The sequence below is a fragment of the Aotus nancymaae genome, unplaced genomic scaffold, assembly GCF_030222135.1.
Source record: "Aotus nancymaae isolate 86718 unplaced genomic scaffold, 86718_ANA_hifiasm-v0.15.2.pri h1tg000038l, whole genome shotgun sequence".
In the NCBI taxonomy this organism is placed as follows: domain Eukaryota; kingdom Metazoa; phylum Chordata; class Mammalia; order Primates; family Aotidae; genus Aotus; species Aotus nancymaae.
The window spans coordinates 5,875,169-5,895,494 of NW_026988452.1; the positions used below are offsets into that span (position 1 = coordinate 5,875,169).

Here is a 20,326-nt window from a genome sequence, read left to right on the forward strand (position 1 = left end):
ACCCAAAACTTAGCAACCCATTTTGCCAACTCCCTACTTCAGCGGTAAGCAAAAATACAGGCACATAAGTGTGTGTGTGTGTGTGTGTGTGTGTGTGTGTGTGTGAGAGAGTGTGTGTGTGTGCACACATCCAACTTACTATGCATTGTGTTGTGCTCTGCTCTCGGGGGAAAAAAGTGACCCTGAATATGGGACAGTCACATTTCAGTGAGAACCCCAGCTCAGAACTGAGCAGAATTCAATTCAGGACCAAATAAGCTAAAAGACTCACGAAATAGGGAGCCATGGTGGCTCAGGCCTGTTGTCCTGGCGCATAAGGAGGCAAGGCCGGGTGTTCAAGGCCAGCCTGGGCAACATAGAAACTTCTCATCTATATAACCAAAACAAAACAAAACAAAGATTCATGAAATTACTGGCTCTAAAGCACCGACGGCCAAAGTGCTATGCAGATACCAAAACCAAATGTTTCCAGTAAGCAGCCACTCCAGACTAGAGCAGATTGGTCTCCTGGCTACATTTTATCAGGCTGAAGGCCCACGTCTTCCCTCTGTATCTGCTAGGACTTGTTTACAGAGTGTATCTGTAATTGCAAAACTGAAACACAGCTTAACAAGTGTATAGTGGGGAGGGGTCTAATTTTATGAATTTTTGGCTATGAAAAAAATAGATGAATTTATTTTTCCCTGTGATAGGCCACAACACCCAGTAATCACCAAGAAAACTACCACCCCAACAGAGCAGGTAGCTACAAAGAAACCTACTACACACTTAAAAGCCATCCACCCGTCTCCTGCTAATACGTCTGTGACCTTCATCAAGCTCCCTGGGCCTCAGTTTTCTCATCTGTATAACAAGGGGAAGAATACTTATCCCAGGCTGGGCACCGTGACTCACATCTGTAATCCCCATACTTTGGGAGGCCAAGGTGGGTGGATCATCTGAGGTCAGGAGTTCAAGACCAACCTGACCAACATGGCGAAACCCCGTCTCTACTAAAAATACAAAAATTAGCCTGCTGTGGTGGCACACAGCTGTAGTCCCAGCTACTAGGGAGACTGAAGCAGGAGAATCACTTGAACCCCAGAGGCAGAGGTTGCAGTGAGCCGAGATCGCACCACTGCACTCCAGCCTGGGTGACAGAGCAAGACTCCATCTCAAAAATAATAATAATTTTAAAAAGAAGAATACTTATCCCAGAATGATGTGATTATTCAGTAAGATCATAAATGTTAAGTACCTAGCACAACCCCTGGCACCAGATAGGTGCTCAAGAAACATTAGGTGAACCTGAATCCACTAAGTTTTCTGAGAGGAACAAAAGAAGCAGTTTAATAGTCGATAATTTCATGTAATATGCGGAAACACGTCGGAAATACAGGAGATAGGTTTGCCCAAGATTAAAACTCTTGGCTCCAAGGGAAAGCTGGAAAGCCCCAGAGAGCCCCTGCCCGAGACCTTGGGCCTCCTTTCAGCCCTGGCTGTCCTCTAGGGCCACCCTCCCTTTCTCCCCCTCAGAATCCCTCTCCATTTAACTGGACATAATGTAGAACTGCCTCCTCTTTTCCTTAATTTGCTGGTTTTATTTAAATGAGATAATTTTTATTAAAGCTCTTTAGAAACCATAAAATCCCATGTAAATATAGAGGTCTTTATTTAATAAAAATGTATGAGGCTTGTTCTTGAATTTTTAAATAGATCCACTTAGCCTTTCAAAGTTCTCTCTAAAACAAAAACAAAACAAAAATACAACACAACACAACAAAACCCCAATTCCTTTTCTTTTGTAAATAGCTCCTGATTGATTTTTGTCCCCTGTGGAAACCACTTTTAACATTAGAAGGGGAAAAAAAATCTTCACCTTTGAATGGGTAAATCTATTTCCTTCCATAGAAATGAGCACCATCCTGAGACAGGCAGACACACACTGGGAATGAAAGCCAGTCATTCCCTGATAATGAAGAGACGGGTACACAAACCCTCCGCATCAACAGGAAGTTTCTCCGTCACCATTTTAAAGCATAGTAAAATCTGACAAATTCAGCCTCCAACAATTCCAAATTTAAGAACATTTAAACATGGCATGAGTTAAACTTTAGGTCATCTACAAAAAGAGGGAAGGAGAGCTTACCAACCAAATTGTGCCAACATGATCTTCAACAGTATTTGAGAAATTCTAATCTTCCCAAGGGCTCTTAAAATCATTTTAGGAATATCCAATTTTCTACCCTTCATTATCTAGTCACTAAAGCAGGCTCTGTTAGACACTGTCTGAGAATATTTAAGAACATTATTATGTTGCTTGAAAATTAAATAGAAAATTCACATTTTCTAACTGAAGGCAATGAGCACTCAGTCTCAGCTGAGCACTGTGCTAGGCACTTTACACTTCACGTGCCTCTTAGGTGGATCCTAATCTCCCTGATTTACAGATGAGGGCACCAGCTTGCCTAAGGTCACCAGGCCAGAAAGCAGGAACACACAGGTTTAATCATAGCAGTAAGTGAATAGTGAAGCCAGGTTCCATAATTTAAGTCTAATACACGATGGCATCATAATCACCTCTTGCATTTCTTTATCTGTGCTTTATCTTGAACAAGGTTTGCTAATTTGCCATGCTGCTCCCGAATTATTACACAGTCATGAGGTTTTTCTGTCACAATAAAAAGACAACTTGTCTGCAGCCTCACTCCTGCTAAGTTCCGGCTTCTTGCCTCAGTAGTCTCAGGGGCAAAGGATAAAATAAATCTCTATACTCGATTTTATCACATGCATGGACTTAACATTTGGGAGTCCTAAAATACCACAGCTTGGCGAATAATGACTAATGTTTTATGTGCTTGCCCTTTAATTTACAAGTAGTTTTCCCCACACGGTGTCCCACCAAAGCTCTCGTTTTCTCACATTCGGATAAAACCAAACACCATGTGGTAGTAACGATGCTCTCACATGAAATCAACACAAACTGAACCGACCGAAGGATGTGCTCCATGAGTTTATGTCCCAAATTCATGTCTATTTCCCATTTCCTCTACAGTTCTTGGTTCCAACAGGACACGCTGGTAGCTCCTCCCATTCAACCAGAAACAGGAAGCACCTGAGAAGCCATGTCCTAGTGCCAAACCAAGACCAATTCTTTTAGAATTCAAAAGTTTGAGACATTTTGAAATGATGCCCGCATATTTAGAGTTTCTGCAACCAAACCGACTTTACTGGTTTCCAAATGTTCACAATCCGCTGAATGCGCGGAGCCTACATTAATGAATGTAATTCAAGCAGACCACCAAGTGGGTGGGGTCACTTCCGCACCCTTCCCAAAAGGCCAGGATAAAACTATCCCACAGAAAGATCAAGATTCACATTCGAACTGTCCAATGTTCTAAAGGGAGCACAGCTGGCCCATATGGAGACTTACAACGAGGCCTCAATCACAGAACAATGGTGGCCTTGCTGAGCACTTTCACCCGAGTTTTCTCAGGAGCTCCTCAGCGTAACCCAAAGAGTTCTACAGTGGAGGCATCGCAGCAGTGGAGGCATCAATGCAAGGAGCGATCACAGCATCGACTCTCACTGAGAGGCCAAGTGACAGGCCTGAGGCCACAGAGGCAGAAGTGTGGCAGAGCCGGCCTCAACCCACAGCCCCTCCCACAGTCTTTCCACCATCCCACAGGAAGTGGGTTTAGAAGCAGCCATGTGGCCACCACCATGACCAATCTCCAATTCCCACCATCCCTCCTTCCACAGTCCCAACAGCCTACAGACTTTAAGTGGGTTTCAGTTTTTCCAATTGTAAAATGAAATAATGCCACCTCGCACTTGGATGCAGCTCAAGCCCTTGGGGATAATCTCCAGTAGTACACACACTGGCGGGAAATTCTCTCGCCACACAGACCCCCCACTTTTAAAACCCCATGTCCCCTCTCTGTTTTCCCCTGTAGATTGGGAACTTCTTGATAGCTGGAACTGTATCACTTGGGTTTTGTCTATCTGGCGACTAACAAGTACTTAAGATTAAGTGGATTCTATTCCCGGTTCACAAGTCACCCTATGATGATTAACAAACACTTGCTCAGAATACAGTATGTTGTATATGGCATATTAGTGTGTGTGTGTGTGTGTGTGTGTGTATGCTTAGCATATAGTATATTAGCAAGTATATACCCGACATTGTTCTAAGGACTTAGAAGCATTAACTCATTCAGTCCTCTTCACAGACCCTGGAGGTAGGTTAGGCACAGAGAAGTTAAATAACCCATCTGAGATTACACTGTTAATAGAGGAAGTGGCAGAGCCGGGACCTGAACTTTGGCAGTCTGGGTCCAGAGTCTGTGCACTGGCCACCAAGCTACCTGGCCTCTCCGTGGTGTGGCATGTGAATAACAGATTAGAAAGAAAAAGTCAGGTCATCACCTCTCTGGACCTCACGAAAGACAGGAGGCTGCTCTAGGTGGTCTGAAAGTTCCTGTCAAACTCTAAGACCCTCCCCTTGTCCCTAACCACAGTGCGACCCCCAGCCTGGAACAGAGAACTTGCATCACTGAGTTTTTCCACATTGAGAAAATACTGGTTGCCTTAAAAGCCAAAGTAGGTCTAGTTTAAACCACAAAACAGGGAGGTGGAGATTCCTAAAGCCAGCAGAACACAGACAAGAGCCCTCTAGCTACTATGGCCTGGATCCTCCCTCCCCCACCCGTCCACTCCAGTCTTCCAGTCCTTTCCTCTTGCAGGGCCAAGAACTACAGAAACTTTCAGGTTAGTCCCCCATCTTTCTAAGGGGCTGCTCTTACACCCCAACAACCAATATGCCAGACCCATCCATCCCTTATTCCCTACCCTGGGCCTGTGAATGGGTTAGCACATGGAAGTGTGTGTGCGCCCATGGGGAAGGAAGATTGGGCAGGGGCAGAATCATTTTGCTAACTTCTTCACTGGTATCATTTAGCCGTCATTAAGTCCAGGAACGATTAAAGCAAAGAATGATCCTGGAGGCCTGAGCCCACCCTATAGCCACTGTTGCATGAGGAGTTTGGGTTCCTGAGATGAGCCCTGTATCAGCCAGCTATTACTGCATAACAATCACAAAATCTCCACGGCAAACAAAAACAAGCATTTATCTCTCACTCATACGACCACAGATCGGCTGGGGTTTCACTGATCTGGTGGGGCTCTGGCTACAGGTTCAGTTCAGCTCTGTTCTGCATATCTCTTCTCTAGGACTCATGAGCTATGCGAGACATGTTGCATGGTCAGAAGCACCCAGGGGGTGGGCAGAAACACAGGAGCCCAGCGAGGCCTAGGCTGGAGCTCACACACTTCTGTGAAGGAGGGGTGCCTGGAGTGTCCTTGCACAGAGGCTGACACCTGGCTGCTGCTGCCCCCACTGCCATGGCCACCGCCGCCTCAGCTCAGTGGGCTGGTGCGCTCCTGCCAAGCATCAGAGCAGCCGGCAGAGAGGAAGGAGAAAGCAAGCAGGGCCTGACTGGACGGCACTGCCTCGCCTCGTAATTGTACTTTGGGGATAGTTAAGTCACCTTTCTTGTTTTGTAAGAGTTGTTGACTAGCTTTTACTTCTCATTCAAATTAGAAATGCTGAAACACAAACTAACAGAAATTACCATTAATTGCCAGGACACAAAATGGTGTGTTGAGTCAGACGGATGCCAGCTTCAAAACCCTGCTCCACCATTTACCATTTGAGCGAACCTGGGGCAATTCACGTACACTCTGAGTCTCCGCTGGCTCCTCTGTCACAGGAGAATGGCACACCAGAAGCTAGCCTCTGGGCATCCCCCCTGCGTCCCCCCAGCTCCTACCACCGTTCCCGTGATGTGAACTGACCGCCACCCGCCAGCACCCGCACCTCTGTCCTGGAGGCTTTCCCAGCCCACACACATGGCAAGACAGGATGCCAGATCGAAGAAGCCCCTTCCCCTAGGCCTCAGGCAGGAGGACTCTAGGTGTGCGCTCCACGCTGGTCCCAGCACCCACCCCAGAGACTGCCCCTGCTCACCCAGGTAACGTGCTGAGGAGCACATCTTCAGTGGGTGCTCCTTCCCATTCTCACTTCCCCCTGCCTCACTGGTGTCTGCCAGAACAATTTTCAAAATAAACTACCTGTAATCAGACCCAAGAACAAAAGAAAAAACATTTTTCATGGCTTCTGGGAAGATTAGATGAGAGAATGTGCAAAGACCTCAGATCAACACTGGCCCACTGATGATCCACAGCTGCTTAACAGAAAGTAACGCAGAAGCGTGAGCCACGGCGCACCGCGCACACGTGGTCATTGGCTCCACTCCCTCTTCGGAAGGCCGTCCTTGCACTTGTGGTGTATGCAGAAGAATCACTGGGGACAGCCATGCATTCCTGTCACGACATGTCATCTTCTGAGAACACCAAAGGACCGGTCCTGTGCATAACTAGTGTGATCCAGCAATCACTGCCTCCATCACCCTGCAGAGTCCCTCGCTCCCTCCCAGCCTGAAGAGCTCCCCCACCAGCTGTTCCAGAGGCTTTTCCTTTTTCTTCCTTGGGAAGGAGGTGTAAACTAGGCAGCGGAAACCCAGTCTTGACTCAGCTTTGTGCATCTGACATCAACAATCCCTCCACTCGTGACTGATTACATCAACATCTATTTGTTAGAAGAAGTTTGTTTTTCTTCTGTCGGGGGCAATACAGATATAAACAGGGCCAGAGTTTCATTCCCTCACATAGCCAGAGCTGATCAAATGCTGATACAGAGGAAAAAGAAAAAACAAAAGAAGGCTCTCTCTCTCTACAGGAGGGTTTGTGCCTCCCGCAGGGATGCTGCTTGCTCTTCTGGGGGAGACATTTCCCAGAGCACCCTTCCTGGGTCAGCTGAGTCCCCAGAAGGGTCCCAGGGTCCATATAGTGTTTCTCATGAGTCCCCTTTAGTGGCCACAAAATTTGAAACCTAGGAAAACCCACGGAGGCCCAAAGGCAATGTGGACACAAGCCAGTGAGACTTCTGTCCAAATAAAGCAGGAAGGGAATTAAGAGTCCAGCCCTTAGAGAAGGAGCAGGTTCCAGCTCACCCGAAATTAGGCTGAGAAAAGCTGAGACTACAAGCTATAAAACTGAAGAAAATAACCATGTCTTCTGGATGCTTAAAGCTCAGATTTGACTGTGCTCAACAGTGGTCGACTCAATCACTATTAGCGATTGTCCTCGATGCCCAGGCATTTGAAGTTTCTAAGTCTGAAAGGATACATTTTCCTTCCTAGTGTCCCTTGGCAAGGAGCTCTTAAAACCGCATTCAGGATGCAGGACCACGTGGGAAGGAAAGTCAGACCTCGAATGTCATGAAATGCTGAGTGTTTGGAGTGTTAAGTTTCGGTCCAGCTGTTGCTTTATGAATCCTGAGTCTCCTCTCCCCTCGCCTCAGGACATCTGCCCACAGTGCAGCCAGGAGCTGTGTGAGAGCCTAATGACTGATGGGAGCTGCCTGGGGCTCTAGAGATCACCTGGACCAACCACTGAATTTTCAGACAAGGAAACTGAGGTCCAGAGAGAAGGTAAGTTTCACAAGGCAACACAGCACCTGACATTACCAAAAAACCAAGGCAGCTGTTATGTCACTTGGCTGAGGCTTGGTAAATTTCGGTCCCGGAGACTTCATAAAGCTTGGTAGTCACCGTGGGCTCTGAGTCCGAGTCAGGCAAGGGTTGGAAAGGCCTGGAACTGCCACCCCCTCCGCACCTGCCTCTTCTCTGGGAAGGGCCTTGGGCATCAAGAGACCGTCTGGGGGCAAACAGCGCTGCCCTCTCACAAGCATGTGGAAAGCTGGGTAAATGTTCAGCTGGTGGTGCAAAAAGGTGGGGAGGTGGGCCTAGGGCATGAGGTATGTAGGGGATGAGGACAATCAATCCATGCTTACCTTCATAGCAAGGGATCAGCGTCCTGCCTTTGGCCTGGAGGTTGGAGGGGATGACGTAGCAGAAGCCATGCGGCAGGATGTGGTCGGTTTCATAGTAGATGTTCTTCCAGCGATGGGCACAGGCCTAAAGGGATAGAGAGCAGCTGAGAGCAGGAAAGTTGTCCCCAAAAGGTCACAAAGCAGACTCCTGGCAGTGCCCGGTGTTTCTTTCTGTGGGAGGAGAGAGGAGCAGAGGGGCCAGGAAGCCACACCTTCATACCAGGCACTGCTCTGGGCATCAGAAAACGGCACAAACAGGAACGAGCCCCGGAGTCTAACTAGGAGATAGGAAATAAACAAATAGATCAACACATGAGGACTGTCGCTAGTCCTGAGCACCGGGAACGAAAGAAACAGGGTTATGGAATAGAGAAGCTGGGAGTGGAAGGATAGTTTCCACTGGCAGTGGGGAAGGCCTGAGGCATGAGGAAGAGCTAACCACACTGAGCACACAGGAAGAGAGTTCCGGGAGGATTCAAAGGACAGCAGGATGCAATGGTCACACTGTGACAAAGGCTCAGAGGCTCAAGAGAAAGAAAGGCCGGTCCGGACTGACCATGCGGGGTGGGAGATAGGGTCAAAGAGGGGGCCAAGGTCAGACCACAGGGGACATGCGAATGGCTGTGACTTCAGAAGATCTGCAATGGGAAGCAGGGGAGGGTCTCACACAGGTGAGAAGCGTGATCTGAGTGACAGTGTGGGAAGATCTGGCTGCCCGGTGGAGACCACAGGAGGGAAGGGTGCAAAGGAACACCAGGTGAGAGATGGTGCAGGTCTGGACCAGAGGGGCAGTGCAGATGGGTGAGGGGTGGCTTCAGGGCTGACAGGCCCAAGGGAGTCAGCTGGCATGGAGGGAGCAGGGAAGAGAGGAGCTGCTGATGTTCAACTGTGTTTCTACCTACAGAAACACTTCCGCATGCGTCTCATTAACTAGAAGTAAATGTGTGTGGGGGTTCTTTTTTTGATGTAAACTTAAATACAGCAAAATGCACAAATCTCAAACATACCATGTAATGAGCTTTGACAAATGTACACACTCATGTCACAAGGCCCTAACAAGACACAGCACACTTCCATCTCACCAGAAAGTTCCCTCATGCCAGGGAGTGGCTGGTTTTGCCAGGCAGGTCAAGGAAGGCTCTCTGAGGAGAGCTGAAGAAAGGTTCAGAGTGCCAAGGGCCTTGGGGTGGGTGGGAGCTCCGCATGTCGGGGAAGAGGACGGACAGACGCGTCAGCCAGCTTTCTAGAGAAGCCTCTCAGCACATGGCTATGCAAGATGCCATGAGGAAGGGCAGCTCTGCCAACAGACACGGGAGCAGTGCCAGCAGCCGGGACGCAGGCCTGGCTCATCCTCCTGCCACACCAAGCGCGCCCCTGCCTTCTGCTTGGACACGACAACAGCCCCAGTCCCCATGCGTGTCTTGCTGATGAGGAGCCGACCTGCTTACTCAGAGGCGCACACGCTGGCTGCCCAGCCCAGTCCACTTCTCCCGGGCATTCACCCCTCACTTCTGCTCTCAGTTCACTTCACCCTGGCCAGTGAATGCATTTTCTTAAGATATTGCTCTTCAAAATAATCAGTTTTTAACATCTTGGTGTGCCCCTTCAAGCGCACAGTTTTTTAAGGAAAACATTCAGTGTTCTTACGGCCTACCTCTGACCTCTTGTGCAAGCCTGGAAGGTGGGCAGCGGTGTCTTCAGAGTTCCCATTTGCTGCACGAGAGCACTGTGGATCAGAGCGTGCTTTGCCCCAGTGGCAGAGCCAGTAAGTGCTGCAAACAGGACCGGAGTTCTGAGTCTTCCTTGTTTCACTATGAAGCATTTTCCATCTTAAAACTTCTCATTCCTACTTCACAGGCCATCAAAACTCACCCCTGGGGCAGGCCTGGTGACTTTATCATCTTCACAGCCCCCTTGCCACAGGGCCAGGCCACCTGAAATCTCCGTTCTGAGGTTGAATGGAATTCCCAAGGTCATCGAGTGAGTGAGGGGCTCTCGGGGCCTGGTTTGCCCTGAGGTCACGCCGTGGTAAGCTCACTGCCTTCTAAGCTCTCTGCTCTTCATCCTTCAAGCCACTGCCACCAAGGCCCTTGACAAGGCCACTCTCTGCTCAAGGGCAAAACAGGACACACTCAGAACGACTCTCACAACCTGAGCTTGCCCACACTTTGCCTCTTGTCGTATGACATTAAACTACAAAAAACAATCTATTGTTATTTTTTCTGCTGCAAATCACGGTCATTCCTCCACTTGATACTGTTTTGTGCTAAAATAGCAAATTTCTAAGTAGATAAATGATATGAGGCAAAGAACTATAAAAATATATCACTAAGTAAATAATCATTCCATACTGCTAAATAATTGGATTTTAAAGTTCTGACTCAATTCTGATGGCTCACAAACTTGAATCATTTATTGTTATCTAACTGGTGGGTAAGTAAGTTATATTTTAGTTTTTGGACTTAGCAAAGCCCTTGGCTTCAAGGGCTGACCATGTTTTATTGTATTTCTGAGTTGGAGGGGCTGTAAAAAGAGGCGGATGTTTATCATGGCGCTGTCTGACAGCCAGCTGCACACTGGCACTTATAGGAAGGCTTTGCTGTAGTTAATGTCTGGTGTATTGTATCATTTTTTAAGTGCCATAAACTATTTAAAGGGTGATCTTGGAGACTTCCTAGAAGATCCAAATATTCCATTTCATACTAAATTAAAAGCATTCCGGGAGGTCAGAGCTCAAAGTGCCAAAGGAAGGATTCATGTAGGAAAACAATTCGAAGTGTCTGAATATAAATTATGGAAAGAGAAGACTGTGTTTGGCCCTGATTATCATTATGTATACACACATGTCAATCTGACTCCTACATTAAAAAAAAAATTCATAGGGACCGTCTCCAAAGCATTAGTAACTCCATCAATCTCTCCAAATGAGTTCTGCTGCGACGGAGGAATGGGGACCAAGCAGAGAAGAACAGGAGAAGAAGAGCATTCTCTGAAAACAGCAAGACTTGCTCAAAGTCAGATTTCAATCAATCATAAGAAAGGGGGAGGAGGGCCTTGTCCTACTCCAGATCTTAGAATCTGACACACTTCAAGTTATAAGGACTGTTTTTCCTCCCAGAAAAGGAAAAAGAGAAAGAAATAAACACTTTATTTCAAAGGCCTTTTCTGTGGTATGGAAACACCACCTCCCTCCTGGGGCGGGTACTGGCACTTCCCGGGTGCCTTGGCCATGAAGGTACATCAGCCCCCGCCAACCCTCCTATTCGCGTACTTGCCATAGAGATGGCCAAAGCCTTTGTCACGCATCCAGGTCCACAGCGCATGGCTGCAACTGGGCTGGGCAGCTGAGAACGGTGTGTGCTGGGGAGCAGAATCACAGCAAGGCTGCGATGCCGCAAGACTCCCCCAAGAGGCTTCTAGCTGAGGAGGAGGAGGGCGCGGCCAGGAGGGGCATTGGCAAGGGGCTTCTGGAGTGTGAAAATGTTGTTCTGAGGATGTTCACCTAAGGAAAAATTATTGAGGCGTACACTGATGATTTGTGCATTCTTCTGCGTGTGTGTTACAGCTCAATAAAAAGTTCCCTTTGAAAACCATCAGGAAGCAGAGCAACAGAAGTAAATGCAAAAATGTACCCTGTGGCTTTGAAAAAAAATGGATGGATGGGAAGCAGTGGAAGAGATAAGGACAGCCCTGATATTTAGAAAGGAAATGACGAAGAGAACCAGAGAATACTGCTTCTGCACAGAAAGAATCTAGAATTATTTGTTGTGCGAGCCTTGGCAAGTCTGATGATGCGGAGACACTAGACTTGGACGTCTGGGTTGCCCTCCACGTTCTGAGAGCAGCGGTCAATGCCTACACAGGGTTTGTTCCGTGGTCCTTTCAAGACGTGATTCCCCTTCCCGCCATTTCTTAAAATGTCATCTGCACACAGGGAGCTCAGGGTGGGGGTGTGAGAAGGGAAAGGGCTTACCTCTAATCCTGACATTGTCTTTACAATCAGTATCATTTGTTCCTGGGGAAAACCTGGGAGGTGCAACAGTGTACCTGGAGCTGAGATGGGCAGGCACTAAGCCAAGGTCAACCTGCCAGGCCAGTCTGACAACCCGGTTCTTGCCAGAGCTGGTTGCTGGGTCCATGGTCCACCTAATGCCATTTGTCACTGAGACATTTCACTCCCCATTGCAGCCTTCAAATTCTCCATCTGTTCTTAGCTTTCTATCAGCACCAGACACCACTTTCAAAATTGCCAGCCCACCTCTCCCTCTTCAAACCCAACCCTGGAATCCAATATTGTGCTCCTTGGGGATATTGGTCTCTTGCCTACACCCCAGGTACCACCCAAGTTCTCAAAATGATTTAACAACACACATCCTTCCTATTTTTAATTTAAAGGTAAATACTTGCCTCCCAGAAAGCTCTGACAGGTAGGATTGAAACATTAAAGAAAAAGCAAATGGCTATGAGGCCTCCAAATGTAAATATGAACTAGGTAGCCACTCACTGTGTCTTGTTTTTGCCTGTCATCTCTAAGGGACATTTTATAGAATTTTTCCTGGTGTTTCCATCAACCACTTAGAATCAGCCACCAAGAAAAGATGGCAACTAATTTGGTTTCTAATTGTTTTAACATTGACCCTCAGTCCCTGTATTATTCAAACACACTTTCAGACGCCATTCCTTAGAGAGATGTCTTCCAGATGCTGAGAATAAAAGTGGGTAGAAGATTTGGTCTCTATCCCCAAGTGGCTTCCATAAAAGGGGACCTATGGCCACAAAATAAATTATACACACAATATAAGTAACAACGTGATGTTGAGCTCCTAATGACACAAAAGATGCTCAGCCCGTCCCAGAAAACCCTTAACAGACTTCACGGAGGAGGCAGAGCCCACACAGGGGAAGAAAGAGGAGTGACGAGGACAGAGTGGGACAGGGCAGAGGGAACTTGGGACAAGCCTTTCCTAGCAAGACTGCCCATGTGCAAAAAGCCATGAGGATAACTCAACAACACTAAAAACCAAACAATCCAATTTAAAATTGGGCAAAGTGACTAAACATTTCTCCAAAGAAGATATACAATGACCAACAACAGATGAAACAATGCTCGACGTTACTAATCATCAGGGAAATGCAAACCAAAATCACAGTCAAGCATTATCTCGCACCCATTAGGAAGGCCACTATTAAAAAAAAAAAAAACAGAAAACAATAAATGTTGGCAAGGATGTGGAGCAACTGAAACCCTTGTGCACTGTTAGTGAGAATTTAGAACGGTGCCCCCACTTGGGAAAACAGCATGGATGTTTCTCAAAAATTAAAAGCAGAAGTGCCGTATGATCCAGTGATCCCACTTCTGGGTGCATACACAAAAGAATTGAAAACAAGATCTCAAAGAGATATTGGTACACGTTTATAGCAGCATATGTCACGACAGCCAGAGGATAGAACCAACTTAAATGTCCATTAATAGCTGAATAAATATGGTATATTCATACAATGAAATAATATTCTGCCTTTAAAAAGGAAAGGGATCCTGTACGTGCTACAACATGGATGAACCCTGAGGACATTGTGCTAAATGTGATAAGCTAGTCACAGAGGATGAACACCGCACGACTCCACGTATGTGAGATCTAAAGTACTCAGACTCTTAACAGCAATACAATAATGTTGCCAGGAAGCAGGGGAAGGAGAAAAGGGGAGTTGGTGTGCAACGGATGTAAGTTTTGCAAGATAAAGTTTAGAGGTTTGTTGTACGACAGTGTGCATACATTTACCACTACTGTACTGTACACTCAGAATGGTTAAGGTGGTAAGTTTTATGTTATGTGTTTGACCACAGTTAGAAAAACAAAAGTCACCAGGAAACCAGATGCTGTCAGATCCTCCTCTTTCCCCAGCACCCATATATAGTGGCTTACTGAGTGGATGATGCAGTAATCTCATAAAACATTTAAAAACTAGCCCTGCATGCAATTAATTAGACAGGACCATCCACGGTGCCATTATCCACAAATGCTCCAGCTCTGCATCCTTGGCTTCCTTTGCCAGATCTTCCCTGTGGTCCTCATTGCTGTTCACTGTCCCCAGAGATGACCCCTGCATGATACTGATCTGCAGTAATACAGAATTCTGTCTTGCCCCTCTAGAAACAAGGTCTCAGCCACAGAAAGGTTACCCTTCCTTGCAGAGAGGAAATATTTTCACAGGAGCAAACTCTGACCCTAGGCTCAGCACCCTTAAGAGCATCTTGTGTTGTGCCGCCAGGCCACCACCCCCTCTTTGTTCTGAACCAGGACCTTGGGCTACCCTTTGATTTACAGATGAGTCAGCTTCTTCCCTCTCTTTCCCTAGAATGGCAGACAAGGGTTCAGCCCTTCTGGGGCCCATTCGTCCAGTCAGGGTCAGGCCACCACGCCTGGAGGAATGTGGAAGTTTGGAGACGGTCCAGGGCCAGGCCACGACAGTGATGGAAGGACTGGAAACAAGGCAAACAGGGGCTCAGGGAGCCTCTCAGGACCTACAAGGGCTTCCAGGAGGGAGGCCCCAGCGATCCTGGCGACAGCATCCAGCTGCTTCCTCCTCTCCCTAGGGGCCCAACAAAGGGGGGATGCTTAATTGTGCTGAGGATAGAATTCGGATTAACAGGTTCTGCCATGAAGAAGTTTAACGAAAGTGGGCTCCTTGAGAGAGGGGACAAAAACACTTTGCCTAGATCCTTAAGGAAAACCCGTCTCCCCTGGGATAAAATACACAGGAACCCTCAGCTCTGTCGCACGTGACCCAAAGGAAGCCCTCCGTCAGCGGCAGCTGGTATTACTCTCCCTTCTTGATCTTACACTTTTATAATAAAAACCTTCATACAGCTTCTGATAAAAGTCAAGGGCAAGAGAAAGCCTATGAAGTCAAAACAGTGGTTCTCTCAGCAGGCGCAGAGGAACTGACTGGGAAAGGGTCCAGGGGTCCTTCTGCGGTGCTGGCAACAGGGATGTCTAAGTGTAGGTGTGTGAAACCCACCAGCCTGTCCACTCACAGCTGGGCGTGTTAAGGGCTTTAGTGTTATACCTCATAGAAAACTTTAAAGGAAAAATGGAAAATTTGACAAAAACAAAAACCTCTGCAGCAGTTAGAAGTTCCTTTTGTGTTGAGTCCAATAAAAGTTTCTGTGATGATGAAAATATTCTCTCTGTGCTTTCCAATAGAGTAGCCAGTAGCCGTTTGTGATTATTGAGCAATTCAAATGCAGCTAATATGACTAAAGAACAATTTCTAGTTTAATTTGGATAAATTTAAGTTTAAATAACTACACGGGGCTGGTGGCTACCTTACTACACAGCACAACTCCAGGATCTCAGGAGTAGGCAAAGGCTTTTCTTTTTATCTCCCTCAAAGCACCTATGGATCAGAATACATCATAGGCACTTTGGAAGTCCAATAAATGAATAGTTAAAAATAACATTTATTTCATAAAATGTAGTATTATGTAGAGATAAATAGGAATGAACTACTGATACATAACATGGATTAATTCCAGAAAATATTATTTTGAGTGAAAGATGCATACACTGTAGGATTCCATTTACGCAAAGTTCTAGAAAAAGCAAAAGTAATGTGTAATACAAATCACAGTACTGGTTTTCTCGGGTGGGAGGAGTCAGCTGAAAAGGGACTTAGGAGACTTGGGATGATGGAAATATTCTATATCTTGGTGGGCATATGGTTACACAGGTGTGTACAATTGTGAAAATCAAGACTGTAATCTTAAGATTTGTGTATTGTAGGTAAATTATAAGACACACACACACACACACACACACACACACACACACCTATGTAATGAATGAGATATACAAAGCACTTTTCACATGATTTTTCAATAGCCACATCCCAGCACTTTGAGACAGACATTATTCACATTTGACAGATAAAGAAAATAAGAAGATAAGCCATTTGTCTAAGCAGTAGTCCAGAATAAGCAAACTCAAAGCCATGTACTCGTCACCACGCCATTCAGCCTTCCTAACAGACCATTCATTCTCAGAGTGCCACCCCCTTCCCATGGTAGCCCCAGGAGGACTCACCAACACACGGCCATCGGCCTTGGGCTGCCGGGCCAGGCTCACCCCCATCCACTCATCATCGCGGTCTTCCCGGCAGGTCTTTCCGCAGGACGTGCCCCGAGTCTTCCCTGGAAGCAAAGGAGGAGAGCCAGGCTTGGGTGAGCAGTGATGTTCTGCTGGCTGCTTTTCAAAGGGTGGTCCACAGCTCCCATGTTATTACCCATGAGGAAATAAGGAACTTTCCACAAAATGTAAGTCAACTCCATCACAATGTACCGCACAGTTTAATTCAGATAACTGGGTTTTTTGTTTTGTTTTTCGTTTTTTGTTTTTTTGAGACAGAGTCTCTCTCTGTCATCCAGGCTGGAGTGCAGTGGCACAATCTTGGCTCACTGCAACCTCTGCCTCCCAGGTTCAAATGATTTTCCTACCTTAGCCTCCCAAGTGGTTGGGACTGCAGGCGTGCACCACCACATCCCACTAATTTTTGTATTTTCAGTAGAGACGGGGTTTCACCATGTTGCTTAGGCTGGTCTCAAACTCCTGACCTCAAGTGATCCACCCACCCCAACCTCCCAAAGTGCTGGGATTATAGGAATGAGCCACTGCACCCAACCACATGGCAAGGTTTTCTCAAGGAAAGAGGCAAAGCAAGATCTTGGCCGGGCATGGTGGCTCACGCCTGTAATCCCAGCCCTTTGGGAGACCATGGTGGGTGGTTCACTGGAGGCCAGGAGTTTGAGACCAGCCTGGCCAATGCAGCGAAACCCTGACTCTACTAAAAACACAAAAATTAGCCGAGGGTGGTGACATATGCCACCTGTAATCCCAGCTACTCAGGAGGCTGAGGCAGAAGAATCACTTGAACCTGGGAGGCAGAGGTTGTAGTGAACAGAGATTGCGCCATTGCACTCTAGCCTGGGTGACAGAGTGAGACTCAGTCTCCAAAAAACAAACTAACAAACAAATTAGAAAATCTTGATGCAAAAAGACTTCGGAGAAAGCAATGCTTGTAGTGATGATTATAACAAAATAGCTCCTTTGTACTGATGTGCCCAGCACAGTTCTGTGAACTCACCTGGATTATGTCACTTAATCTTCTCAAGACCATCCTCATGAGGTAGGTATCTCAGTCTTGATTCTGAAAGTGAGGGAACTGAGGCCCAAGAAGCTATAGGACATTCCCAATCAGTCCCAGCTGGGCTTTGAACCCAGTCAGAACCAACTGACTCCAAAGATGTTTTATTTCTCACTAGATCAAAGTGAGCTTTTATTTTATTTTATTATCTTTTTGGAGACAGAATTCTCAGCTCTGTCACCCGGGCTGGAGTACAGTGGCGCAATCTCACCTCACTGCACCCTCGACTCCTGGGCTCAAGTGATCCTCCTGCTTCAGCCTCCTGAGTAGCTGGGACTACAGTACACACCACATTCAGCTAATATTTGTATTTTTAGTAGAGATGGGCTTTCGCCATGTTGCCCAGGCTGGTCTCGAATTTCTGGGCTCAAGCAATCTGTCCACCTCGGCCTCCCAAAGTGCTGGGACTACAGGCATGAGCCGCTACACCCAGCCCAAAGTGAGCTTTTAAAAACATCCATCTTATCATATCTTTCCTAGTTAAAATGTAACACCTAAAATTGATTTCAATGGCCTCCCCACTCACACACAGAGTAAAATTCCAGTACCTGGCCCCGGCCTGCCAAGCCCCGCGTAGCCTGGCCCCGGCCTGCCAAGCCCCGCGTAGCCTGGCCCCGGCCTGCCTTGCCGCCCTGCTGTGCTCCACCATCCCGGCTCCCTCTCCAGCTGCACCACCTCGCTCTGTGCTTCCAAATGGCACCTCTGCTTAGAGGCTGTGCTTCCTGCTCCTGCCCAGCTGACGACTACGCAACCTTCTAATCACGTCGAAAGGTCCCAGACCTTTCCTGATCCTGCGATCTAGACTGAATCAAGTACCTGCCTTCCCTCTGGTCTTTTCTCACTCAATTACTTGTCTTAATGTCACTTTTGTCCACTAACTTATGGGGCTCGAGATGGCAGGATCCTGGTTGTTCACTGGTGTATCCCAGTGCTTAGTAACTATTAGGTACTCGAAACTTGTTTGTCGGAGAGAAGGAGAGAGGGAGGGAGGGAAGGAGGGAAGGATGGATGAGCGGGTGAATGATCAGGCCATCCTGGGAAGAAAAAGAGTAAGCTGTAATGGAACAGAGGCATTTCCTCCGCAGCAGTAACTAACGTTCACCCACCTCTCGCCATGTCCAGCTCGGTGCATCTCCGGTCGGGGTTGGTGTGAACACGGCACTTAAACACAGCCCCAGGGGACTTCACTGAGGTGCTGTATTTGGAATCTGCCTTTGGTGCACCCACAAGGACCCTGCAGCAAGAGAAAAAGGCATTCTGTCACAACCTAGGATAAGAAAATAGGAGGCAGATGGCTAAGTATTAGCCACGGGTGGGCTGTGTGCGCGCTCACTTTGAAAATCATATTATTATGCTTTGCCGTGTGGGCTTGGGGGAGAGGCCCTACAGTGAAACCTGTGAGATCTTCCCCAGGCCGTTAAAGCTTAAGGAGGCTGAGCGTGGTGGCTCATGCCTGTAATCCCAGCATTTTGAGAGGCCGAGGTGGGTGGATTGCTTGAGCCCAGGAACTCCAGACCAGCCTGGATGACACGGAAAATCCCATCTTCAGAAAAAAATACAAAAAACTGTGCAGGTGTGACAGTGCACACTGTTAGTCGCAGCTCCTCGGGAGACTGAGATGGATGCGTGGGAACACATACGACCAACCGAGGGTTCCTGTCCAAAATCTTTTTTAAAACTCCTCATTTATTAACAAGAAAAATACAGACAAGTCAATAGAGTAATAGGCCAAAGATGTGCATAGATACTTCATGAAAGAAAATAGCCAGATGGCCAATAAATGCATGAAAAGGTGCTCAACTATGTTAGTTATCAGAGAAGTTCAACTTCATACCAACCAGAAGGCTGGAAATACCAACCAAAAAGACTGGAAATGCCACGTGCTGACAAGGATACAGAGTAACTAGAACCTTCACACACTGCTGGTGAGAGTGTAAACCATTAAAACCACTGGGAAAACTATTCAGCAATTCCTTTTTTTTTTTTTTGAGACAGTCTCACTCTGTCGCCAGGCTCCAGGCTGGAGTGCAGTGGCGCAACCTCAGCTCACTGCAACCTCCACCTCCCGGGTTCAAGCAAATCTCCTGCCTCAGCCTCCCGAGTAGCTGGGACTACAGGCGCCCGCCACCATGCCCAGCTAATTTTTTTGTATTTTTAGTAGAGACGGGGTTTCACCATGTTGGCCAGGATGGTCTCGATCTCCTGACCTTGTGATTTACCCGCCTTAACCTCCCAAAGTGTTAGGATTACAGGCGTGAGCCACCGCGCCCGGCCTCAGCAATTCCTCAGCAATTCCGGCCTCAGCAATTCAGCTCTAATAAAGCTCAACATGCACCTACCCTTTGACACAGTAATTCCATTTCTAGGAACATGCCTAACCCAGCAATTCCATTTCTAGGAATATGCCTAATAGAAATGCATACATTTCTACCAGGAGACGTGCAAAACATTCAAAGCTGCATACATAATATTGGGGAAAAAAAACAAGAAGAAACCCAAAGGCCCATCAGTGCTGGAGTGGATAAGTAAATCACGGTATAGCAATACAGCAGAATCCTATGCAGCATTGGGAGGCCGAGGTGGGCAGATCGCCTGAGCTCAGGAGTTCAAGACCAGCCTGGACAACATGGCAAAACCCTGTCTCTACTAAAAATACAAAAAATTAGCTGGCCATGATGGTGGGTGCCTGTAATCCCAGCTACTTGAGAAGCTAAGGTAAGAGAATCGCTTGAAGCCAGGAGGCAGAGGTTGCAGTGAGCTGAGATAGCGGCACTGCACTTCAGCCTGGGTGACAAAAAAAAAAAAAAAGAATTCTATGCAGCAATGAAAACAAATGAACAGCATTCAACTGCAACCACAGAGATGAATCTCACAAATACAACACCGAACAAAAGACGCCAGATACAACAGCATACCCACAGTCTGATTCCATTTATCTAAAGTTCAAAAGCATCTGAAATTTAACTATAGTGTTAGAAGGCAGCGTAATGGTTACCTCTGGAGAGGAGAAAGCGGGGTTGTAATTAGGGAGGGGGATTGTTGGGGGTGTTGAAAATGTTGTCATTCAACCTGAGTGATGTTATACAAATTTGTGATAACTGTATATGATATGGACACTTTCCTGCATGTGTTATTTCAATAACAAAATTTAGAGACGCTATTTCCCTTCTGCCTCCCCCTCCTCCTCCTATG

The 20,326-nt window shown here is 47.0% G+C and overlaps 1 protein-coding gene across 3 annotated transcripts in view; it reads right to left on the reverse strand.

The window, feature by feature from the left end:
* Positions 1 to 20,326, reverse strand: part of ITGA9 (integrin subunit alpha 9) — a 362,228-nt gene that overhangs the window by 325,349 nt on the left and 16,553 nt on the right. The window contains exons 2-4 of one of the 3 annotated variants that reach the window (XM_021666559.2): positions 18,241 to 18,368; positions 16,018 to 16,124; positions 7,895 to 8,018 (exon numbers count right to left, since the gene is read on the reverse strand). In XM_021666559.2, the coding sequence (XP_021522234.2) occupies positions 7,895 to 8,018; positions 16,018 to 16,124; positions 18,241 to 18,368 (359 nt within the window). Of the gene's footprint in view, positions 1 to 6,007; positions 6,049 to 7,894; positions 8,019 to 16,017; positions 16,125 to 18,240; positions 18,369 to 20,326 lie in introns of those variants that run through there. The other 2 variants (XM_064360142.1, XM_064360141.1) reach the window with 2 other exon arrangements.